The following is a 23,130-nucleotide window of genomic DNA, read 5'->3' as shown; positions in this document are numbered from 1 at the left end:
TTCTAACGGAAGACTAAATAGCGACACGTGATGCAATTTTATCTGTCGATAAATGTCGGATCGTTGGATAAGATTATGACACGTGTATGTCCGTTAGTATAAAGGGTATATATACTCTAGTTTTTGGACAGCAGAGGCACCAATGTCCCAAAAATATGACGAAGTGTATTTACATACCATTTACGATAGTTCGAAATATATTTTTCCGTAAATAAAAAGAAGGAATGAATGGGATTTAAATTGGTTGGGAAAAAGAAATTTTAGTTGTTGTGATGTGTAAATGTGGACGCTTGTTCAAACGCCTCCTCTTCCATCTCCTCCATGTGGTGTGCAAAATCCTTATTCATCATACCGTCGCCGTCGCATCTCAATCGCGTTTGGCCATTCTACTGGTAATAGTAAGAGTATCAACTCCATTTCGCGTTGTAATTACAACGATTCTATACAATCATTTTGCAAAAAAGGACAGCTCAAAGAAGCCCTTCAACTCCTCTCTCAAGAACCCAATCCCACTCAACATACCTACGAGCTGCTCATCCTCTCCTGCTCTGAAAAACACTCATTCTATGATGCTTTAACTGTTCACCGTAAACTTATTGATGATGGGTTCGAACAAGATTCATTTTTGGCTACTAAACTCATTAATATGTTCTCTAATTTCGACTCTATTGACCATGCCCGCCAAGTGTTTGATAAAATTTACAACCGAACCATATTCCTTTGGAATGCGTTTTTCAGGGCATTGACATTAGCTGGAAATGGTGTCGAGGTTTTGGACTTGTATAGACATATGAATGCAATCGGAATCCAATCTGATAGGTTCACTTATACATATGTCCTCAAGGCTTGTGTTGTTGCCTCTATACCAAACCATAAGGAAATTCACGCCCATATATTCAGACATGGTTATGAGACACATATACATATTATGACTACCTTAATTGATGTATATGCTAGGTTTGGTTCCGTACAGAATGCAACTTGTGTCTTCTCTCAAATGCCACAGAAAAATATGGTTTCTTGGAGCGCAATGATTGCTTGTTATGCAAAGAACGGAAAACCTCTTGAAGCATTCGACGTTTTTCGTGATATGATGACCCATGTTTTGTTACCAAACTCAGTGACAATGGTTAGTGTTGTTCAAGCTTGTGCAGCACTGGGTGCACTAGAGCAAGGGAAGCTTTTACATGGATATGTAGTAAGAAAAGGGCTTGACTCTATTTTGCCTGTTCTCAGTGCCCTTGTGACAATGTATGCAAGATGTGGTGCTTTAGAATTGGGACGAAGAGTGTTTGATCAGATGGGAAAGCGGGATGTTGTTGCATGGAATTCCATGATTTCAAGCTATGGAATACATGGATTTGGGGCCAAAGCAATTGAAACTTTTAGAGAAATGATTCGACATGGAGTGTCACCAAGTCCAATATCATTTGTTAGTGTATTGGGAGCTTGTAGTCATGCAGGGCTTGTTGAGGAGGGGAAACAATTATTTGATTCAATGTGGAAAGAACATAAAATCTACCCTAGTGTGGAACACTACGCTTGTATGGTTGATCTTCTTGGAAGAGCCAATCAGTTGGAAGAAGCAGCTATAATCATTCAAGATATGCGGATTGAACCAGGACCCAAAGTTTGGGGTTCTCTTCTTGGATCATGTAGGATTCATTGTAATGTTGAACTTGCAGAGAGGGCAAGTAGAAGGTTATTCGAGCTTGAACCCACAAATGCTGGGAACTATGTACTTTTGGCTGATATTTATGCAGAAGCTAAGATGTGGGATGAGGTTAAACAAGTAAGGAAGCTTTTGGAGGCCAAGGGATTGCGGAAAGTGTCTGGTTGCAGCATGATTGAAGTAAAGAGGAAAATCTACTCTCTCCAGTCAGTTGATGAAATTAACATCCAAATTGAGCAAATTCATGCCTTGTTGCTAAAACTATCAATGGAGATGAAACAGAATGGGATGTATGTCCCAGATACCAGAATTGTGCTGTATGATCTTGAAGAAGAGGAGAAAGAACGTATTTTGTTGGGTCACAGTGAGAAATTAGCAGTTGCTTTTGGCTTGATTAATAGCAGCAAAGGAGATCCTATAAGGATTAGTAAGAACTTGAGGTTATGTGAGGACTGCCACTCATTCACCAAGCTCGTTTCAAAATATACAAACAGAGAAATTCTAGTCAGAGACATCAATCGATTTCATCATTTCACCAATGGGGTTTGTTCATGTGGAGATTATTGGTAGACTTGTTCTCTTTCCTCTAACAAAGCCACCTTGCATAAACTCTATTCCGTTTTATGTATTATCCGTTAAGTTTTCGTTTTGTGAACACTCTTATCGTTTGGTTTGAATACAAGTTATGCTGGGAAATGTAGCATCCTCGCAAGTTAGTTTTGAAGCTTCACTAGATGTACATCCTCCATGGACCTGATTCTGATGCAACAGTTACAGGTAACTTTAGACATCCTTTCAACTGATGCAGACTCAGACAAACAGAGGCACCAGCAGGATATACTTCTAATTGTGCAAGTTCTCTAAACAACTATGTTTGATCAGTAGAAATACTCTAAAAAACGTTCAATTGACTACCCTTTGGTCTATGTAGCTCCACGACTAGCCTATATGATTGAAGACAGGGGAATGTTGGAACAGAACTTGTCTTTTAATTTTTAGTGTGTGTACTGTCAGTTGATGATTAACTGTGTTTAGATCTTACGAGCAGATAGTCGCGATCAAACAACTTAATCTCGAAGGCCTTCAAGGGAACCAAGAATTTGTTGTGGAGGTACTTATGTTGATTTTAATGCATCATAACAATCTTGTGATACTGCACTCATGGAGAACAGAGGTTGTTGGTTTACGAGTTCATATAGCGCGATAGTTTTCTATCATAGTGATTAGTTTCTCTTAAAGAGCAATTCGTTCAGAACTCAGTTGACTTCTATTGTTCTTTATATTACACATCCTTTTATTTTTGTCCTCTAAGAAGTCTTATATTCAATTGATTTGTTGCAAAAATAGCCAAAAAGGAATGACTATTTCACTAGAAGCATTGGCTATGAGTGGAGGTGATTATATTAACTGCAAACCACCTCTAAATGCAATACAACTGCCACTAAATTTAGCATTTTGATTCAACAAGATTCTTGGCGGAAGGGGAAGAACCTTACTACACTATAAGTCGTTGAATCAGTGAGAAAGGGAAAAAAGAGAAGATCAATTTTCATTCATCCTTGCTAAATTTTTTAACAAAGTTCAAAAAAAGTTACCAAAATAGCAAAAAGAAATTGTAATGGCGCATTGCAATTGAAATCATTTTTCTTTGTTTATATGAAGAAACCTGTAGAAAGGGACAAAAGAGAAGATCATTTTTCAATCAACTTTGCCGTAATTCTTAACAGAGTTCATAAAAAGTCATCAAAATAGCAAAAAGAAATTGCAATAGTTATATGAATCACAGTGACTTACAGTAAAGATTAAGCTTCATGAAACAGGAAGAGTAAAATTTTGAGGAATGAAACACACTTCATAAGAAGTCTAATTAATGTATTTGAGTTCGACTCCCATTAGAGGAAAAAACCTACAAATAATAGTGGTAGAAATAGAAGTTTTGCTTTCGAAAGAACCAAATGTAATGAATTCAACCATTCCAGCAGGTTTTTGAGTTGTGGACTGAGAGGTGCAACAATAGTAATATCGCATTGCAATTGAAATCAATTTTCTTTGTTTATTCTTTCTTCTTTTGGTGCCTTGGAATTAAGCGTTGGATTTTTAAATGTGAGAATAAAAAATGAAGAGTTGTGACTTTTGTGAAAAAATTGTGATTTTGATGAAAAATTGTGACTTTTATGAAGAATTTTGACTTTTCTAAAGGATTATGACTTTTCTGTAAGGTTGTGACTTTTAAGAAGGGTTAAATAAGAATCCTAATCTGTGAGGGCGCCACATAGGTGGGTCGACTGTTGTAAACAGGCGGCAACATTTATGAAGAGCGGGAAGAGTGGTAAAACAATGAACGGGAGAAACAACTGTTGAAGGCTGAAGCAGTGTTCCTATTGCAGAAGAGAAGGGTATTTTTGGAAATAAGTAAATAAAAAGAGAATCCTTGCTTCTGATGGCGCCACATCATAGGATTGAGGGTTCTCTTTATATATATATACTAGTAAAATGACGGGAATTTAAATCACGGAATTTATAAAATAATACTTAAAACCTATCAGTCATTAAAACTAAACACTATATTATCTTACATACAAGATTACGTAGCAACAAACATTAATAATGTAAAGGAAAATGAAAATTATTACATCTTATCATTTATCCTTAATAACATAAACATAAATTAATGACTGTAAAAATACATAAAGGATCTGTAACATAAGCAATGGTGTCAGTGAGCCACTCAACATGAGCAAAGTACATAAATATTTATATTTAATTGTGAATAAGAAGAACAGGTTCAAAATTTTCGTTGTTTTAAAAGGAGGGGAATTCCCTCTATTTATAGACAACAAGGGGCAGTGTGAACAAATGTTAATTGTGCCTTATCGGAAAGGTTACAACTATTTGGAAAAGTTGCAACCCTTCGGAAAAGTCATAACATTTCATAAAAGTCACAATTTTTCATAAAAGTCACAATTTTTCATAAAAGTCGCAATTCTTCATTGAAGTCGCAACTCTTCATTAAAGGGGAAGGCTATTTTTGTAAATAAATAAATGAAAAAGGAATTCTTTATATATATATATATATATATGATATGATATGATATATATATATCCCTGCTCCCTACCCCACAAAGGTATGGACCTAATTTGTATACGTTCTATCATTTTCGAATTCTGATCCACTTATGAGATTAAATTAGATATATTGTCGTCGGTCGTTGTTGTTATATATTCTTTTGTTTGCAATTTTTGAGTCATTGAGTATGTAATATAATGACGTTAAAATTAATTACGTATGCAGTATAACGTGGCTATCTTTTTTAGTATTAATGCATTCATATTTGATTTTACCTCGTGAGTTTAAAAAAAAAATCATAAATAACTGCCTTTGACTAAATATTCGTTGGAATAAGTATCGATAGAAGAAATAAATTCAGTCAACATAAAAGTATAAGATAAAGTATTTCGATAATCAATTAATTGAACTTTAACTAATACTTTAAGATATTTTTAATGTAATATTTAGTCCTATTAAAAATTTGACGATTAATTAATTAGTGAAATGTATGAAACAATATTGGGAAAAAAAATTAAATTTAAAAGATATTTTATATGCCACTTTGCCAACTTGTATATTTGCTATTAGATTGATCATCATCAATTGCAACTAGTATATTTTCATCACATGAATTACTACCTTTTTGGCTTTGAACATTCAAAAAAAAAAATGTCAAAAAGATAATTTCTAAGAGTCAATTCAACATTCTTAGTATATTATTTCAATTACTCGTTCTATCTTAGTTTATGTGACACTTTTTTTTAAGTTAGCCCTCAAAAAATTCTCTATTTTCTTAATGAGATGATAACTATACAAATATATAACGGTTATTTTAGTCACAGTTTAATTTCAAAAATCTTCTTTTCTTAATTTTAATTTTGTTATGACATTATCAAGGACATGACTCTTGATAGGAAAGAGTGGAGGTTCCGTAGTATGGTAGAAGATTAGCAGGGATAGAGTGTTGTCTTGCCTTGCAAAGGTTTAGGCTTGTTAGTGTTTGTCGTAATATCGTATTAGTCGTACCATTATAGTTCTGGTCATATAGATGTTGTTTATTGTACTTCGATTATCACACTAGTTTGTTGTTGTTATTGTTCTTTCTTGTAGACTTCAATGTATACTACTTTCTTATTATATAAGTTATAATTGCGATATCTTCTTCATTGTTTTCCTCTTCTTTTACTTGGGTTTGATGCACTTGAGTCGAGGGCAGTGGCAGAGGAAATTTCACGAAGAGGGTCCAAAAATTAAACAGCAAAAGCTCTTGTTAAAAGGGGGGGGGGGGGGGGGATTGTACGAAGATGGTCCAAAAATTAAACAACAAAAGCTCTTGTCAAAAATGGGAAAACATTGTTCCAAGTGAGATTTGAACATGCGAGCACTGACTTATTAAAGATGTCTAAACACACATTCAAGACATCTAAAATCACTAGGCTATAACAATCTATTATGTCAAGGATGTCCAAAATATGTTATTAAATCACTTCGTGTATCATTATACTTGTATATACCGTATTTTTTTTCCGACGAAGGGTGTCCAATTGGTGTATACATATGCCTACGCCCCTGGTCGAGGGTCTTCCGGATACAGTCTCTCTACCTCCACGAAGTAGTGGTAAGGTTTGTGTGCACTCTACTCCTCAGACCACAGCTAGTGGAGTTTCACTGTATGTTCTTGTTGTTGTTGTACACTTATAGACGATATTTTAGTAACCAAACAACTTATTCTTAAAAATTACGCGATGTATATTATTTTTAATACAATAAACCAAAATATTTACTAAAAATAATACAAAAACGAAGTAACTAATCTTAGTATAACTAATCTCAACATAATTAATTTCATCATAACTTATACTACGAACCAAACTATCCAAACGGAACTGCTCACTCCTCTCTATTTGGCTTCCTCTGATGATCAGCAAATCAATTTTTTTTAAAAATGATTAAAATATTTTAACTGTAAACTGCCGCTAAATGCTATACAACCGTCACTAATTTGTACATTAGTCGAACGATAAAAAATAATTACATTCACTAATTAAATATATATATATAGAGAGAGAGATTGAGCTCTGGATTCGCGTTGCGTAGGACTCGATCTATTTAGAGGAAAATCTTCTTTATCAAGAATTTTTTAATACTCAAAGCTCAATTTTACTCAGTCCTTTAATTAAGAAAGGAGCAACTTTATTCTCTGCGCCAATTTTCACTAGTCATTACACATGCATGTATATAGTTGAATATGCTTGAGAAACTTCCTAATAAGCTAAGAAGTTTCTTAACATGCTGCAATAATAATAATAATAATAATAATAATAATAATGTGTGAAACAGTATTGGAAGGGAAAAAAATATATTGTATATGCCATTGCAACTTGGATATTTCTTATCACATGAATTATATTACTACCTCTTTTGGCTTTGAAACATTCCAAAAAAAAAAAAGTCCAAAAGATAATTTCAAGAGTCAATTCAACATTGTAAGTATACTTTTCAATTATTCACTCTATCTTAGTTTATGTGACACTTTTTTTTAGTTATCAATCCCAAATAAGGATGTACACTTGTCTATATTTAGTATAATTCAAACTTAAACTTCCTATTTTTTTCGTAACAAGATGATTTACAATCACACTAATATATATATAGCTTGTTTTAGATCACAATTAAATTAAATGTCAAAAAATCTTTTTTTCCATTCTTTAACTTCGTGTCCAGTCATCCATCACCAATAATATGTCTATATATATGTCATGTCTAATGAAATTGCATAAAACAACTCAACAAGAGTCTCTCTCCCTCTCCAAACCTAACGTGACAGTTTTTCATCATAGTAATTAGTTTCTCTCAAAGAGCTAATTCGTTTAGAATTCAATCGACGTCAACTGTTTTTTATATTACACATCCTCCTTTTTTTGTCCTCCAAAAAGTCTTATATTCAATTGATTTGTTGCAAAAATAGCAAAAAGGAAAGACTATTTCACTAGAAGCATTGGCTATGAGTGGAGGTGATTATATTAAAGATGGAGTTAATATGGAAGATTTTGAAAAATATGAAGAACAAATCCCTCCTCATTTGTTAATTGATGAAAATGATGAAATTTTCTTCTCAAAAAAGACAAATATGCCCCAAGATTTTGTTATGATTATTCTTTTTGTTATCAAGAGATTCATAGATGTGAGAATGATGAAGAGGGGCAAAAGAGACCTTTAATTGAAAACAATTTATTTTTTTTGTGAATTCTTGAAAAAGATGGATATAGATTATTTTTTTAGACTAGTAGGAATATTCATTGTATAATATCGTTGTAAATATTTAAGTTGTTTTAAGTTGAACCAACCGAATCGAGCCATATAATTTGTATGAGAAAAATTTGTTATTACTATTTTTTCAATGTGTATAAAGTAGATCGCGTTAATGTAATTGTCCACAAATATCCAATAATAGTGAATTGAGCCATATAATTATCATATCGTTTGTTTTGGTTGTTTAATAAAATTGTAGGCATTATATAAATGCATAATTATATTGTACCATATATATATATATATATATATATATATAAATAATTTAATAAAATGACCAAAAGAATAGTGAATCATATCGAATAATTTGTTACGTGCAATATTAACTGCAAACCACCTCTAAATGCAATACAACTGCCACTAAATTTAGCATTTTATATTCAAACAAGGTTCTTATAAGCTGAAGGGGAATAACCTTACTATACTGTAAGTCGATGAATTGGTGAGATAAGAATAATAATTTCGAGATCAAATATAAAATTATTTTTTTCATAATTGATTATGAGTATTAATTAATTAATTCTAAATTATTTTATATATTAACTTGTGAAGTTATACTAAATATATTATTGTTGATTGTTATTTTATTTTTTTAACCTCCGAATAACTCACAACTGTTACAACTTCTGCCCTTCGATCAAGTGAGCACTTTGTATGCTCACTATGTAATAGTCTACAAACCATACGGAAAATATAAATCATACTAGGCAAGTTTTATACTACAGATTCAACTTAGAAGGCATTAAAAGAGATCGACATCATTTGTACTAAACAACGAAAATAGTTATCTCATATATATAAAAGATAGTGTAGTTTTTTCACCTGACCGACTCTATCCCTGCTCCCTACCCCACAAAGGTATGGACATAATTTGTATACGTTCTATCATTTTCAAACTTTGATCCACTTATGAGATTAAATTAGATATATTGTCGTTGTTGTTATATATTCTTTTGTTTGCAATTTTTGAGTCATTGAGTATGTAATATAATGACGTTAAAATTAATTACGTATGCAGTATAACGTGAATATCTTTTTTAGTATTAAAGCATTCATATTTGATTTTACCTCGTGAGTTTTAAAAAAAATCATAAATAACTGCCTTTGACTAAATATTCGTTGGAATAAGTATCGATAGAAGAAAATAAATTCAGTCAACATAAAAGTATAAGACAAGTATTTCGATAATGAATTAATTGAACTTTAACTAATACTTTAAGATATTGTTAGTGTAATATTTAGTCCTATTTAAAATTTGACGATTAATTAATTAGTGAAATGTATGAAACAATATTGGGTAAAAAATTAAATTTAAAAGATATTTTATATGCCACTTTGCCAACTTGTATATTTGCTATTAGATTGATCATCATCAATTGCAACTAATATAATTTCATCACATGAATTAATTACTACCTTTTTGGCTTTGAACATTCAAAAAAAAAATGTCAAAAAGATAATTTCAAAGAGTCAATTCAACATTCTTAGTATAGTATTTCAATTACTCGGTCTATCTCAATTCATGTGACACTTTCTTTTTAGTTAGCTCCCAAAAAATTATATTTTTACTTAATGAGATGATAACTATACAATATATAATGTTTATTTTAGACACAAAGTTTAATTTCAAAAATCTTCTTTTCTTAGTTTTAACTTCTTTATCACATTATCAAGGACATGACTCTTGATAGAAATGAGTGGAGGTTCCGTAGTAGATTAAAAGGTTAGTAGAGGTAGAGTGTTGTCTTGCCTTGCAAATGTTTAGGCTTGTTATTGTCTGTCGTAGTTCTAGTCGTACGATTATAGTTCTTGTGTTTCGATTATCATACTATTTTGATGTTATTGTTCTTTCTCGTAGATTTTATAATATTTTTCTTATTATATAAGTTATATCTGCTATACTTTTTTCATTGTTTTCCCTTTCTTTTACTTGGGTTTGATGCACTTGAGTCGACGGTCTTCCGGATACAGTCTCTCTACCTCCACGGGGTAGTGGTAACGTTTGTGTACACTATACTCCTCAGACCCCCAACTAGTAGGATTTCACTGTATGCTGTTGTTGTACACTTGTAGACGAAATTTTCATAACTAAGTTCAACAACTTATTCTTAAAAATTACGCAATGTATATTATTTTTAATACAACAAACCAAACATTCACTAAAAACATAATACAAAAACTAAGTAAATAATCTCGATATGACTAATCTCAACATAATTAATCTCGATGATAACTTATTCTTTAAACCAAACTATCCAAAAGGAACTGCTCACTCCTCTCTATTTGGCTTCCTCTGATGATCAGCAAATCTATTTTTTTAAATGATTAAAATATTTTAACTGTACTCTATATATATATTCTGGTTCGCCCGACTTAGGACTCGATCTATTTAGAGAAAAATGTTTGTTATCAAGAATTGTTTCATATTCAAAGCTCAGTTCTAATCAGACCTTTGATTAAGAAAGGAACAATTTTATTATATGCGCCAATTTTCACTAGTCATTACACATGCATGTATTAGTTGAATATGCTTGAGAAACTTCCTAATAACCTAAGAAGTTTCTTAACATGCAGTAATGATAATAATAATGTATGAAACAATTGGAAGGGAAAAAAGATATTGTATATGCCATTGCAACTTGGATATTTCTTATCACATGAATTATATTACCACCTTTTGTTGGCATTGAAACATTCAAAAAAAAAAAGTCCAAAGGATAATTTCAAGAGTCAATTCAACTTTGTAAGTATACTTTTCAATTATCCGCTCTACCTCAGTTTATGTGACACTTTTTCTTTTTTAGTTGTCAGTTTCAAATAAGGACTCACACATGTCTATATTTAATATAATTCAAACTTAAACTTCCTATTTTTTTCTTAACAAGATGATTTAAAATCACACGAATAAATATAACTTGTTTTAGATCACAATTAAATTAAATTTAAAAAAAACAAAAATCATTCTCAAACTTCGTGTCCAATCATCCATCACCAATAATATGACTATATATATGTCATGTCTAAATGAAATTACATAAAACAACTCAACAAGAGTCTTAGTTTCTCTAAAAGAGCTAATTCATTCAAAATTCAGTCGACTTCAACTGTTTTTTATATAACACATCCTCCTTTTTTTTCCTCCAAGAAGTTTTATATTCAATTATTTTGTTGCAAAAATAGCCAAAAAAAGGAATGACTATTTCACTAGAAGCATTGGCTATGAGTGGAGGTGATTATATTAAAGAAGGAGTTAATATGGAAGATTTTGAAAAATATGAAGAACAAGTGCCTCCTCATTTGTTAATTGATGAAGATGATGAAATTTTCTTCTCAAAAAAGACAAATATGCCCCAAAATTTTATTATGAATATTTTTTTTTGTTATCAAGAGATTCATAGATGTGAGAATGATGCAGAGGGGCAAAAAAGGCTTTTAATTGAAAACAATTTTATTCTTTTGTGAATTCTTGAAAAAGAAGGATATAGAATTTTTTTTAGACTAATAGGAATATTCATTGTATAATATCTTTGTAAATATTCAAGGGCTAGTTTAAGTTGAACCAACTGAATCGAGCCATATAATTTGTATGAGAAAATTTGTAATTACTATTTTTTGAATGTGTATAAAGTAAATCGCGTTAATGTAATTGTCCACAAATACCCAATAATAGTGAATTGAGCCATATAATTATCATATCGTTTGTTTGGTTGTTAATAAAATTGTAGGCATTATATAAATGCATAACTATATTGTAAAAATGACCAAAAGAATAGTGAATCATATCGAATAACTTGTTACGTGTAATATTAACTGCAAACCACCTCTAAATGCAATACAACTGCCACTAAATTTAGCATTTTTTATTCAAACAAGGTTCTTAATATATTTAATGTCATTCAACAAGTGATATTTAGAAAGAGTATGATCTATACCTTATTATCCCTATCTTTGTGATCGAGGAATTTTCCAAAATAGGGAAAATATTTTTTTTAAATTCTCGTTCAACTTCGTCAACCCAATCACCTAATCCACCCAAACACCCCCCCGACCCGTAGCTTCTCAACCCTACCACCTCATAACGCGACCCACCCCACCCCGATTGACTCGGGAATCGACTTAAGATTGCTCAATTCGAGACCCACCCCAAATCAGGAGCCGACCCAAGACTCGATCCAGCTCAATCCTAACCCGAGATTTGATATACCCAGCCCAAGCCTTGGAAAAGGGCATCTTTGGTATTGTAGTGTCAAGTAAAATTAAACTATTTTTGAAATAATGGACAGGTAAAAGTGAACGAATAAAATATATATTATTGCAATTTTGAAGTCATTGCGTATGTAATGAATTAAAATCCATTGCGTATGCATTAGAATGTGAATGCTCTTTACAATTAATTAATACAATCATATTTTGTTTTAAGCCTCGTGAGTTTCAAAATACTACTTGACTAGAAAATATTCATTGAACTCATGATTCATGAATTTCAATAAAAGAAAAAGAAGCATACGGAAAATAAATTCATTCAACGTAAAAGTACCTCTTGTACTTAAATATATCGAAAAATAATTTCGATCTATGTACGTTATTTTTTCCATACTTAACTTGTGAGATTACATAAAAATATTGCTACATTATACTTAAAATGTACATAGATATTCAATAATTACGCATTTCATTTCATGTTACGTGGCTCTTATTGACTTGATATTTCTCATCGGAATTCGAATACTTAATTCAAATTCAAAATTTTTAAATTTCTTCATACGAATATTTACTAATACCTTTTTGGCCTTGAAACTTCCTCTTAAATGTCAAAAAAAGTTAATTTCAAGAGTCAATTCAATATTCTTTAAGTACATAGTATATATCAATTTAAACTTCAACTTAATTCTTTTATCACCTCTCTATATATGTCATGTCTAAATGAAATTGAATAAAACAACTCAACAAAAGTCTCATCCCTCTCTAAACCTATAGATCAAGTTATTTTTATATCGAGAAGTTATTAATACATAACTCAGTATCGGGCGAGGCGTAAGCCCCGAGATATGGGGCGTAAGTCTTATGGATCTACGGGACGTAGTCTCATGTATATTCAATTTTATAGTTTTATTACTAATAAAATAAGCAAAAGTAAATTTTTTAATGATTTATGATTTTTATTTGAGATAAGTAATAATAATCAATAATGAAGAAAAAAAAGTATTATAATTACTAGTATTTGAGAAATATCATTACACCAATAATAAAAATATGATTTAAAGCAAAAAAATGTTTTAAAAAATAAATTAAAAATGCTCGGGCGTACGGTTTTACTCCCAGGACTTGTGTTTTTATGCTCGGGGATTATGCCTCAAATTTTAGGACTTACACCTTATGAATCTACGTCTTTAATTTACGCCCATGAGCGTCTTTAATCTACGTCTCATACCTAAACTATTAAGAGTGTGAGTTTCATACCTAAACTATCACTTTTTAGTTTGAGAAACACACCTCTCTTTTTTATATCAGTCTCATCATTGTGTGTGTAATATACTCTCTCTTTTATTTTAAAAAACTGTCACATCACACTCCACATGAACAAAACATTCAATCTTGACAAAAATTAAATAAATTATTAGTATTAGTTAAAATTAAAAATTAAAAAATTATTATCCAAAAAAATATAATATTTCTTTTATAAAATAAAATGTAAATATTCTTCTTATCCCACTCCATCACTTCCTCTCACCGCCCCCCACCCCTCGGCCATTTTTTTTATTTTTTTGTTTAAATTTCTTTTATAATATTATTTATTTATTTTATTTCATCTCCTCCCCCCCCCTCCCCCCCCTCCCCCAAAATGCTAATTTAGATATTCTTTTATTTTTAAAAAAAATAATTCTACCCACCCCACCTAACCCTCCGCTTCCAATTTTTTCTCATTTAGGGTTAGATATATACATATCGAAAATATTTTTTACTTGTCGCTGCAAGACTTTTTTTAATTATTTATTTATGTTATATTCTTATACTAGCTTTAATCTTTTATTTTTAATTAATATTAATAGTTTATTATTTAATTTTTTTCAAGGTAAATATTTTATCCATGTAAAATGTCATGTATCAAGATTTTTTCAAATAAAAGAGAGTGCACTATACACCACTAAGGTGTGTTTCTCAAACTAAAAAAATTGATAGTTTATGACATATTTAATATAAAATTTTCCTTTTTTTGGAGGGGGAGAGAGGGTACGTGGAGGAGGTGGTTTATTTTTAATTAATATTAATGGTTTATTATTTAATTTTTTCAGGTAAATATTTTATCCATATAAAATGCCATGTGTCAAGATTTTTTCAAATAAAAGAGAGTGCACTATACACCACTAAGGTGTGTTTCTCAAACTAAAAAAATTGATAGTTTATGACATATTTCGAAAAACTTTCTCTAAATTTTTTCTATAAATACGGAAACATAAAGGAAAAAAAAGAAAAGCAAAAATTCGAACGACTTATTTCGCCGCCGTTAATTTTCCGGAGAAAACAATGAAAAGATCCGTCATCTCCACTTCAGAAATTGAATCTACCAAGAAAAAGGGCAGAATAATCAGTTTTCCTTAGTCTCTCCGGGAAACCATTTCTTCAATTGTTGGTAATTGACACTTACTTCAGGCGAAGTTGGCTAGTAGGGCTTGAACACATGACCTCATGGAGTGTTTGCAAGCCCCTAACCAATAGACTAAACCTTCAACTTGTTTTCAGAGGTGTCAATTTATGTATTTATATTTATTAAACTAAAATTTGACCACTATATACAATGTAATTTTCCGACGAAGGGCCTTGACCAAGTGTAGATCCGCCACTGACCGAAGCAACCAACAGTACGAATCACCTACCAAAAAGTCAAAAATAAATAAGAGACCTACCTTTAATTATTTTTTTATTTTTTTAATATCCGAGATTCAAAGTAATTTTTTTCTTTTTAATAACAAGGACTTTATTTTTTTATGGTCTTAAACTAAAGATATATATATACCGAAATATTTTTTAATCTTGTGATAATAAACATATCATGTGAAAGTTAATTTTAAAAATTGATCCAAAAAAAGAAATATTTTTTTTAATTTGAAAAGGTTATAATAATTTTATTATTATTAAAAACTTAGGCCTTTCAAATTTAAGGCCTAAAGCATATGCCTCTTTTTTAAAGGCATTAAGCCGCCCCGACTGCAAACCACCTCCAAATGCAATACAACTGCCACTAAATTTAGCATTTTGATTCAAACAAGGTTCTTGGCTGAAGGGGAAGAACCTTACTATACTATAAGTCGTTGGATTGGTAGGATAAGAATAATAATTTCGAGATATAAAATTATTTTATTTCACATTTGATTATGAGTGTTAATTAATTTTAAAATTATTTTATATGTACTAACTTGTGAAGTTACACTAAATATATTATTGTTGATTTTTATTTTATTTTGAACCTTAGAATAACCTTTAATCTTTACACTCTATGTCATAGTATCTGCCCTTCGAGTGAACACTTTATGCGCAATGAATAAACCTCTCATACATAAAATGTAAATCACACTAGACAAGATCTATGCGACAGACTCGACTCAAAAAATATTGAAGAAAATCGATGATTATCGTTTGTACTAAAAAATGAATATAATATATATGCTGAGAAACTTCTTAAGATTTACTAAAACTTCTACATTTGAATCTGCAGAACATGTGTACATGTCTATGTTCATCGTACATCTATTATAACCTATGATTCTCGTGATTCCTTATCGTACAATCTCAAGTACAACTCTTCTTTTTTGGTAGGACTTATTCAAATATTATCATAAGTTACGACGACGTAATATATCATTCATTCTTTATTTAAACGTTCTTTTGAAAATCCTCCATATTTCATTTGATTTATTGAACTTTGAAATTACTACAACAACAATAATAAACATCTATAATAATGGACTTTGTGTAATTTTACAAGTAAGATTTAGAAAGAATAGTGTATATCTACGCAGACCTTATTATCCCTATATCTTTGTGAGCGATCGGATCTTTCCAAATTAAAATAGGGAAAATATTTTTCTAAATTTTCATTCAACTTCGCCACCCCAACCACCTAGTCCACCCAAACACCCCCGACCCGTAGCTCCTTAACCTACCACCTCATAACTTGACCAACCTTGCCCCAATTGACTCGGGACTCAGCTGAAGATCGCGGAATTTGAGATTCGATTTGAGACTCGACCCCAACCTAATCCTAACTCGAGATTTGACACTTGATCGACCCAAGCCTTGGAAAAGGGCATTTTTGGCATTGTAGTGTCACGTAAAAATGAACTATTTTTTTAAATTATGGACAAGTAAAAGTGAACGGATGAAATATATATTGTTGCAATTTTGGAGTCATTGCATATGTAATGAATACACCCATTGCGTATGCATTAAAATATGAATGTTCTTTACAAATATTATATTTTTTAGAATTAACTTGTGAGATTACACTAAATAAATTGTTACAGTACATCGAGATTCAATAATTACTTCTTGCGTTTCATTTTACATGGCTCTTATTGTCTTGATATTACTCTTCGGAATTTGAATACTTAATTCAGAATCAAACTTTTTAAATTTCTTTCACAAGTATTTACTATACCTTTTTTGCCTTGAAACTTCCTCTAATTAAATGTCAAAAAAGTAAATTTCAAGAGTCAATTCAACATTTTTAAGTACGTAGTTTATGTCAATTTAAACTTCAATTTAATTCTTCATCACCTCTCTATACACATGTCATGTCTAAATGAAATTGCATAAAACAACTTCAACAAAAGTCTCATCTCTCTCTCTAAAACCTATAGATCAAGTCATTGTTATATCAGAAGTTATTCATTCAGAACTCTTTTATAATATAAAGGAGGTAACGTCCTCAACACAACAATATAATACTTGTCCTCGAGCCTCGTAATCAAAAAAATGTCGATTTCGCTTGAAGCATTAGCCATGATGGGAGTTGATTATGTTAAAGATGGAATTAGCTTAGAAGAATATGAAAAATATGAAGAACAAGTGCCTCCTTATTTGTTAGTTGATGATGAAGAAGATGAAAATATCCATAAAGAAAATATTTACACAAAAAAATTATGTGAATATTCTTTTTGTTATCAAGAGTTTCATAGATGTGAAAAAGATAAAGGGGAGGAAAAGAAGCTATTATTAATTAGAAATAATATTTTTAGTGCTATCTCCATCCAAGAATGGACAAGAAGCCCCGATTTGATTTCTGAAGTGCTATCTTCTGAAGCTGAAGTAGTCCCCATTTCGATTTCTCAAGTGCTATCTTCTGAAGCTCAAGTAGCCCCATTTCAATTTCTCAAGTGCTATCTTCTGAAGATGAAGTGCTATCTCTGTTGTTCTTCAGACATCTAAAGATGCAAACTTTGCTTTTTTTCTTTTTAATAGCAAGAGCTTTATTTTTTCTATGGTTTTAAACTAAAGATATATGTATATTTATATATATATCAAAATATTTTTTAATCTTGTGAACTTAAAGATATCATGTGGAAGTTAATTTTAAAAATTGATCCAAAAAAGAAATATTCTTTAATGTTTCAAAACAAACTAAAAGATGACAAATAAATTACAAAATATAGTATAATTTTTTTTAATTAAAAAAGGTTACAATAATTTTATTATTATTAAAAACTTAGGCCCTTCGAATTTAAGGCCTAAAGCATATGCCTCATTTTTAAAGGCATTAAGTCGCCCCGGCTGCAAACCACCTCTAAATGCAATACAACTGCCACTAAATTTAGCATTTTGATTCAACAAGATTCTTGGCTGAAGGGGAAGAACCTTACTACACTATAAGTCGTTGGACATGTGAGAAAGGGACAAAAGAGAAGATCAATTTTCATTCATCCTTACTAGAATTTTTAACAAAGTTAAAAAAAAGTCACCAAAATAGCAAAAATAAGTTGTAATGGCGTATTGCAATTGAAATCATTTTTCTTTGTTTATATGAAGAAACCTGTAGAAAGGGACAAAAGAGAAGATCAATTTTCAATCATCCTTGCCGTAATTCTTAACAGAGTTCATAAAAAGTCACCAAAATAGCAAAAAGAAATTGCAATAGTTACATGAATCACTATGACTTACAGTAAAGATTAAGCTTCTGAAATAGGAAGAGTAAAATTTTGAGGAATGAAACACACTTCATAAGAAGTCTAATTAATGTATATGAGTTCGACTCCCCTATAGAGGAAAAAAACCTACAAATAATAGTGGTAGAAATAGAAGTTTTGTTTACTAAAGAACAAATGTAATGAATTCAACCATTCCAGCAGCTTTTTGAGTAGTGGACTGAGAGGTGCAAGAGTAGTAATGTCGCATTGCAATTGAAATCAATTTTCTTTGTTTATTCTTTCTTCTTTTGGTGCCTTGGAATTAAGCGTTGGATTTTTAAAGGTGTGAATAAAAAATGAAGAGTTGTGACTTTTGTGAAAAAGTTGTGATTTTTATGAAAAATTGTGACTTTTATGAAGAGTTCTGACTTTTCTAAAGGATTGTGACTTTTAAGAAAAGTTGTGCGACTTTTCTGTAAGATTGTGACCTTTAAGAAGGGTTAAATAAGAATCCTAATCTGTGAGGGCGCCACATAGGTGGGTCGACTGTTGTAAACAGGCGACAACGTTTATGAAGAGCAACAAGAGTGGTAAAACAATGAACGGGAGAAACAACTGTTGAAGGCTGAAGCAGCATTCCTATTGCATAGGAGAAGGGTTTTTTGGAAATAAGTAAATAAATTGAGAATCCTTGCTTCTGGCGACAACACGTCATAAGATTGAAAGTTCTCTTTATATATATATATATGATAGTGTAGTTTTTTCGCCTGACCGACTCTATCCCTGCTCCCTACCCCACAAAGGTATGGACATAATTTGTATACGTTCTATCATTTTCGAACTCTGATCCACTTATGAGATTAAATTGGATATATTGTCGTTGTTGTTATATATTCTTTTGTTTGCAATTTTTGAGTCATTGAGTATGTAATATAATGACGTTAAAATTAATTACGTATGCAGTATAACGTGAATATTTTTTGTTAGTATTAATGCATTCATATTTGATTTTACCTCGTGAGTTTAAAAAAAAATCATAAATAACTGCCTTTGACTAAATAGTCGTTGGAATAAGTATCGATAGAAGAAAATAAATTCAGTCAACATAAAAGTATAAGACAAGTATTTCGAGATATTTTTAATGTAATATTTAGTCCTATTTAAAATTTAACGATTAATTAATTAGTGAATGTATGAAACAATATTGGGGAAAAAAATTAAATTTAAAAGATATTTTATATGCCGCTTTGCCAACTTGTATATTTGCTATTAGATTGATCATCATCAATTGCAACTAATATATTTTCATCACATGAATTACTACCTTTTTGGCTTTGAACATTCAAAAGCAAATTGTCAAAAAGATAATTTCAAAGAGTCAATTCAACATTCTTAGTATAGTATTTCAATTACTCGTTCTATCTCAGTTCATGTGACACTTTTTTTTTTAAGTTAGCCCTCAAAAAATTCTCTATTTTCTTAATGAGATGATAACTATACAAATATATAACGTTTATGTTAGTCACAGTTTAATGTCAAAAATCTTCTTTACTTAGTTTTAATTGTTTTATCACATTATCAAGGACATGACTCTTGATAGGATGGAGTGGAGGTTCCGTAGTATGGTAGAAGATTAGCAGGGATAGAGTGTTGTCTTGCCTTGAAAAGGTTTAGGCTTGTTAGTGTCTGTCGTAGTTCTAGTCGTACCATTATAGTTCTAGTCATATATATGTTGCTTACTGTATTTATATTATCACACTATTTTGTTGTTGCTATCGTTCTTTCTCGTAGACTTTATACTATTTTTCTTATTATATAAGTTTTATAATTTGCTATACTGTTTTTCATTGTTTTCCCCTTCTTTTACTTGGGTTTGATGCACTTGAGTCGAGGGTCTTCCGGATACAGTCTCTCTACCTCCACGAGGTAGTGGTAAGGTCTGTGTACACTATACTCCTCAGACCCCCAACTAGTGGGATTTCATTGTATGTTATTGTTGTTGTACACTTGTAGACGATATTTTAGTAACCAAACAACTTATTTTTAAAGATTACGCAATGTATATTATTTTTAATACAATAAATCAAACATTTACTAAAAATAATACAAAAACTCAGTAAATAATCTCAATATAATTAATTTCATCATAACTTATCCAAAGGAACTGCTCACTCCTCTCTATTTGGCTTCCTCTGATGATCAACAAATCTATTTTTTTTGTAAATGATTAAAATATTTTAACTGTAAACCGCCGCGCTAAATGTGATACAACCATCACTGATTTGCTTAACCATGTACATATTTAGTCGGACGATAAAAAATAATTACATTCACTAATCAAATATATATATATATATAGATTGAGTTCGACTATTCTGAATTCGCGCTGCATAAGACTTGATCTATTTAGAAGAAAGAGTTGTTTATCAAAAAAAAATTCATATTCAAATCTCAATTCTAATCAGATCTCTAATTAAAATCAACTTTATTCTCTGCTCCAATTTTCACTAGTCATTACACATGCATGTATATAGTTGAATATGCTTGAGAAACTTCCTAATATGCTAAGAAGTTTCTTAACATGCAGTAATAATAATATAATAATAATGTATGAAATAATATGCCACTGCAACTTGGCTATTTGCTATGAGATTGATGATCAATTTGCAACTAGGATATTTCTTATCACATAAATTATATTACTACTTTTTTTGGCTTTGAAATATTCAAAAAAAAAAAAAGTCCAAAGAATAATTTCAAGAGTCAATTCAACATATATTGTAAGTATACTTTCCAATTATTCGCTCTATCTTAGTTTATGTGACACTTTTTTTTTAGTTGTCAGTTCCAAATAAGGAAGTACGTCTTTCTATATTTAGTATAATTCAAACTTAAACTTTCTAGTTTTTTTCGTAACAAGATGATTTAAAATCACACGAATAAATATAACTTGTTTTAGATCACAATTAAATTAAATTTCAAAAAATCTTTTTTTTTTTCATTCTCAAACTCTGTGTCCAGTCATCCATCACCAATAATATGTATATATATATGTCATGTCTAAATGATATTGCATAAAACAACTCAACAAGAGTCTCTCTCCCTCTCCAAACCTAACGTGACAGTTTTTCATTATAGTGATTAGTTTCTCTCAAAAAGCTAATTCATTCAGAATTCAGTCGGCTTCAACTATTTTTTATACAACACATCCTCCTTTTTTTTTCCTCCAAGAAGTTTTATATTCAATTATTTTTTTGCAAAAATAGCCAAAAAAAGAATGACTATTTCACAAGAAGCATTGGCTATGAGTGGAGGTGATTATATTAAAGATGGAATTAGCATAGAAGAATTTGAAAAATATGAAGAACAAGTGCCTCCTCATTTGTTAATTGATGAAGATGATGAAATTTTCTTCTCAAAAAAGACAAAGATGCCCCAAAATTTTATTATGAATATTTTTTTTGTTATCAAGAGATTCATAGATGTGAGAATGATGAAGAGGAGCAAAAGGGACCTTTAATTGAAAATAATTATATTTTTTTGTGAATTTTTGAAAAAGAAGGATATAGATTATTTTTTTTTAGACTAATAGGAATATTCATTGTATAATATAGTTGTAAATATTCAAGGGTTGGTTTAAGTTGAACCAACCGAATCGAACCATATAATTTGTACGAGGAAATTTGTAATTTCATTTTTTGAATGCGCATAAAGTAAACCGCGTTAATGTAATTGTCCACAAATATCATATAATAGTGAATTGAGTCATATGTTAATGTTCTTAATAAAATTGTAGGCATTATATAAATGCATAATTATACTGTACCATATATATATATTATTTATTTTTAATTATTTTAATAAAATGACCAAAAGAATAGTGAATCATATCTAATAATTTGTTACGTGTAATATTAACGGCAAACCACCTCTAAATGCAATACAACTGCCACTAAATTTAGCATTTTTTATTCAAAGAAGTTCTTGGTTGAAGGGGAAGAACTATACTATACTATTTAGTATTTTCTTTGTATTAAGTTTATTTCTCTAATATTATTATTTCTGTTGATTATAAATTTAAAAATTTGTATTATTTACTATTTAGTATTTTCTTTGTATTTAAATTTATTTCTCTAATATTATTCTTTCTGCGGATTATAAATTTAAAAAATTGTATAAATAATACTAGAAATAATAATTAACAATATAAATATTTAAAAGCTATGTAAAAGAAAATATGATTGACTATTGACACTCTATTGGTGCTACAAAAAAAATGAGTTAGATGACAAACATATATTATTCGAAATTGACGCAAAAAGTACTGTAAATCACAATAATTAATAATTTTAAAAAAATACATATAAAAAAAATCACTTGACTCCAAAAAATCTATCAATGCTACATAAATTGAGACATGAGAAGTAACATATATTATTTGAAAATTATGTTAAGAAGATACTATAAATTACAAAAAATCAATTTAATATGTTTAAAAAACATAAAAAGGTTAATTTTTGAAATCCTATATATGCCACATAAATTGAAACAAAGAGAGTAATAAAACAAGTATAAATTACAATAATTAACAACTTAAAATATTTTTAAAATCATATAAGAATTTCGATAACTTCTCAAGTTACATGATATAACATAAATTAAGACACAAAAATTAATATATATTGGGCCCCGTGTAACAAAATATTGACTCTTGAAAAATCTACTGCTTGTTCATTACTAATGTTTAAAAATAGTATTAAAAAATTATCGACACTCAAAATTCTATTAATGTCACATAAATTAGGATAGAAGAAATAACATTTATTATTTAAAGTTTATATAAAAAGTACTATAATTATTGTAATTATTGAATTCAAATATTGAAAAATCATATAAAAAAATGATTAACTCTCTAAATTCTATTGTGCCACATAAATTAAGATAAAAGAAGAAACATATGTTATTTATAAAAATGA

General features: G+C 30.1%; 1 protein-coding gene across 1 annotated transcript; it reads left to right on the top strand.

The window, feature by feature from the left end:
- The first annotated feature begins 261 nt into the window (after positions 1-261).
- LOC102596453 (pentatricopeptide repeat-containing protein At3g46790, chloroplastic) lies at positions 262-3,016 on the top strand. Its single transcript, XM_006353170.2, has 2 exons — positions 262-2,449; positions 2,721-3,016. The coding sequence occupies exon 1, from the start codon at positions 281-283 to the stop codon at positions 2,240-2,242; it is 1,962 nt and encodes a 653-aa protein (XP_006353232.1). The 5' UTR covers positions 262-280; the 3' UTR covers positions 2,243-2,449; positions 2,721-3,016.
- The last annotated feature ends 20,114 nt before the right edge of the window (positions 3,017-23,130 follow it).

This window comes from Solanum tuberosum, unplaced genomic scaffold (assembly GCF_000226075.1).
Source record: "Solanum tuberosum cultivar DM 1-3 516 R44 unplaced genomic scaffold, SolTub_3.0 scf00152, whole genome shotgun sequence".
In the NCBI taxonomy this organism is placed as follows: domain Eukaryota; kingdom Viridiplantae; phylum Streptophyta; class Magnoliopsida; order Solanales; family Solanaceae; genus Solanum; species Solanum tuberosum.
The sequence above is the reverse complement of the archived record's forward strand: the minus strand, read 5'-3'. Positions and strand labels throughout refer to the sequence as shown.

What these genes read in the sequence shown, in the direction of transcription:
- LOC102596453 (XM_006353170.2), top strand. Translation starts at nt 281, where the DNA reads ATGTGGACGCTTGTTCAAACGCCTCCTCTTCCATCTCCTCCATGTGGT.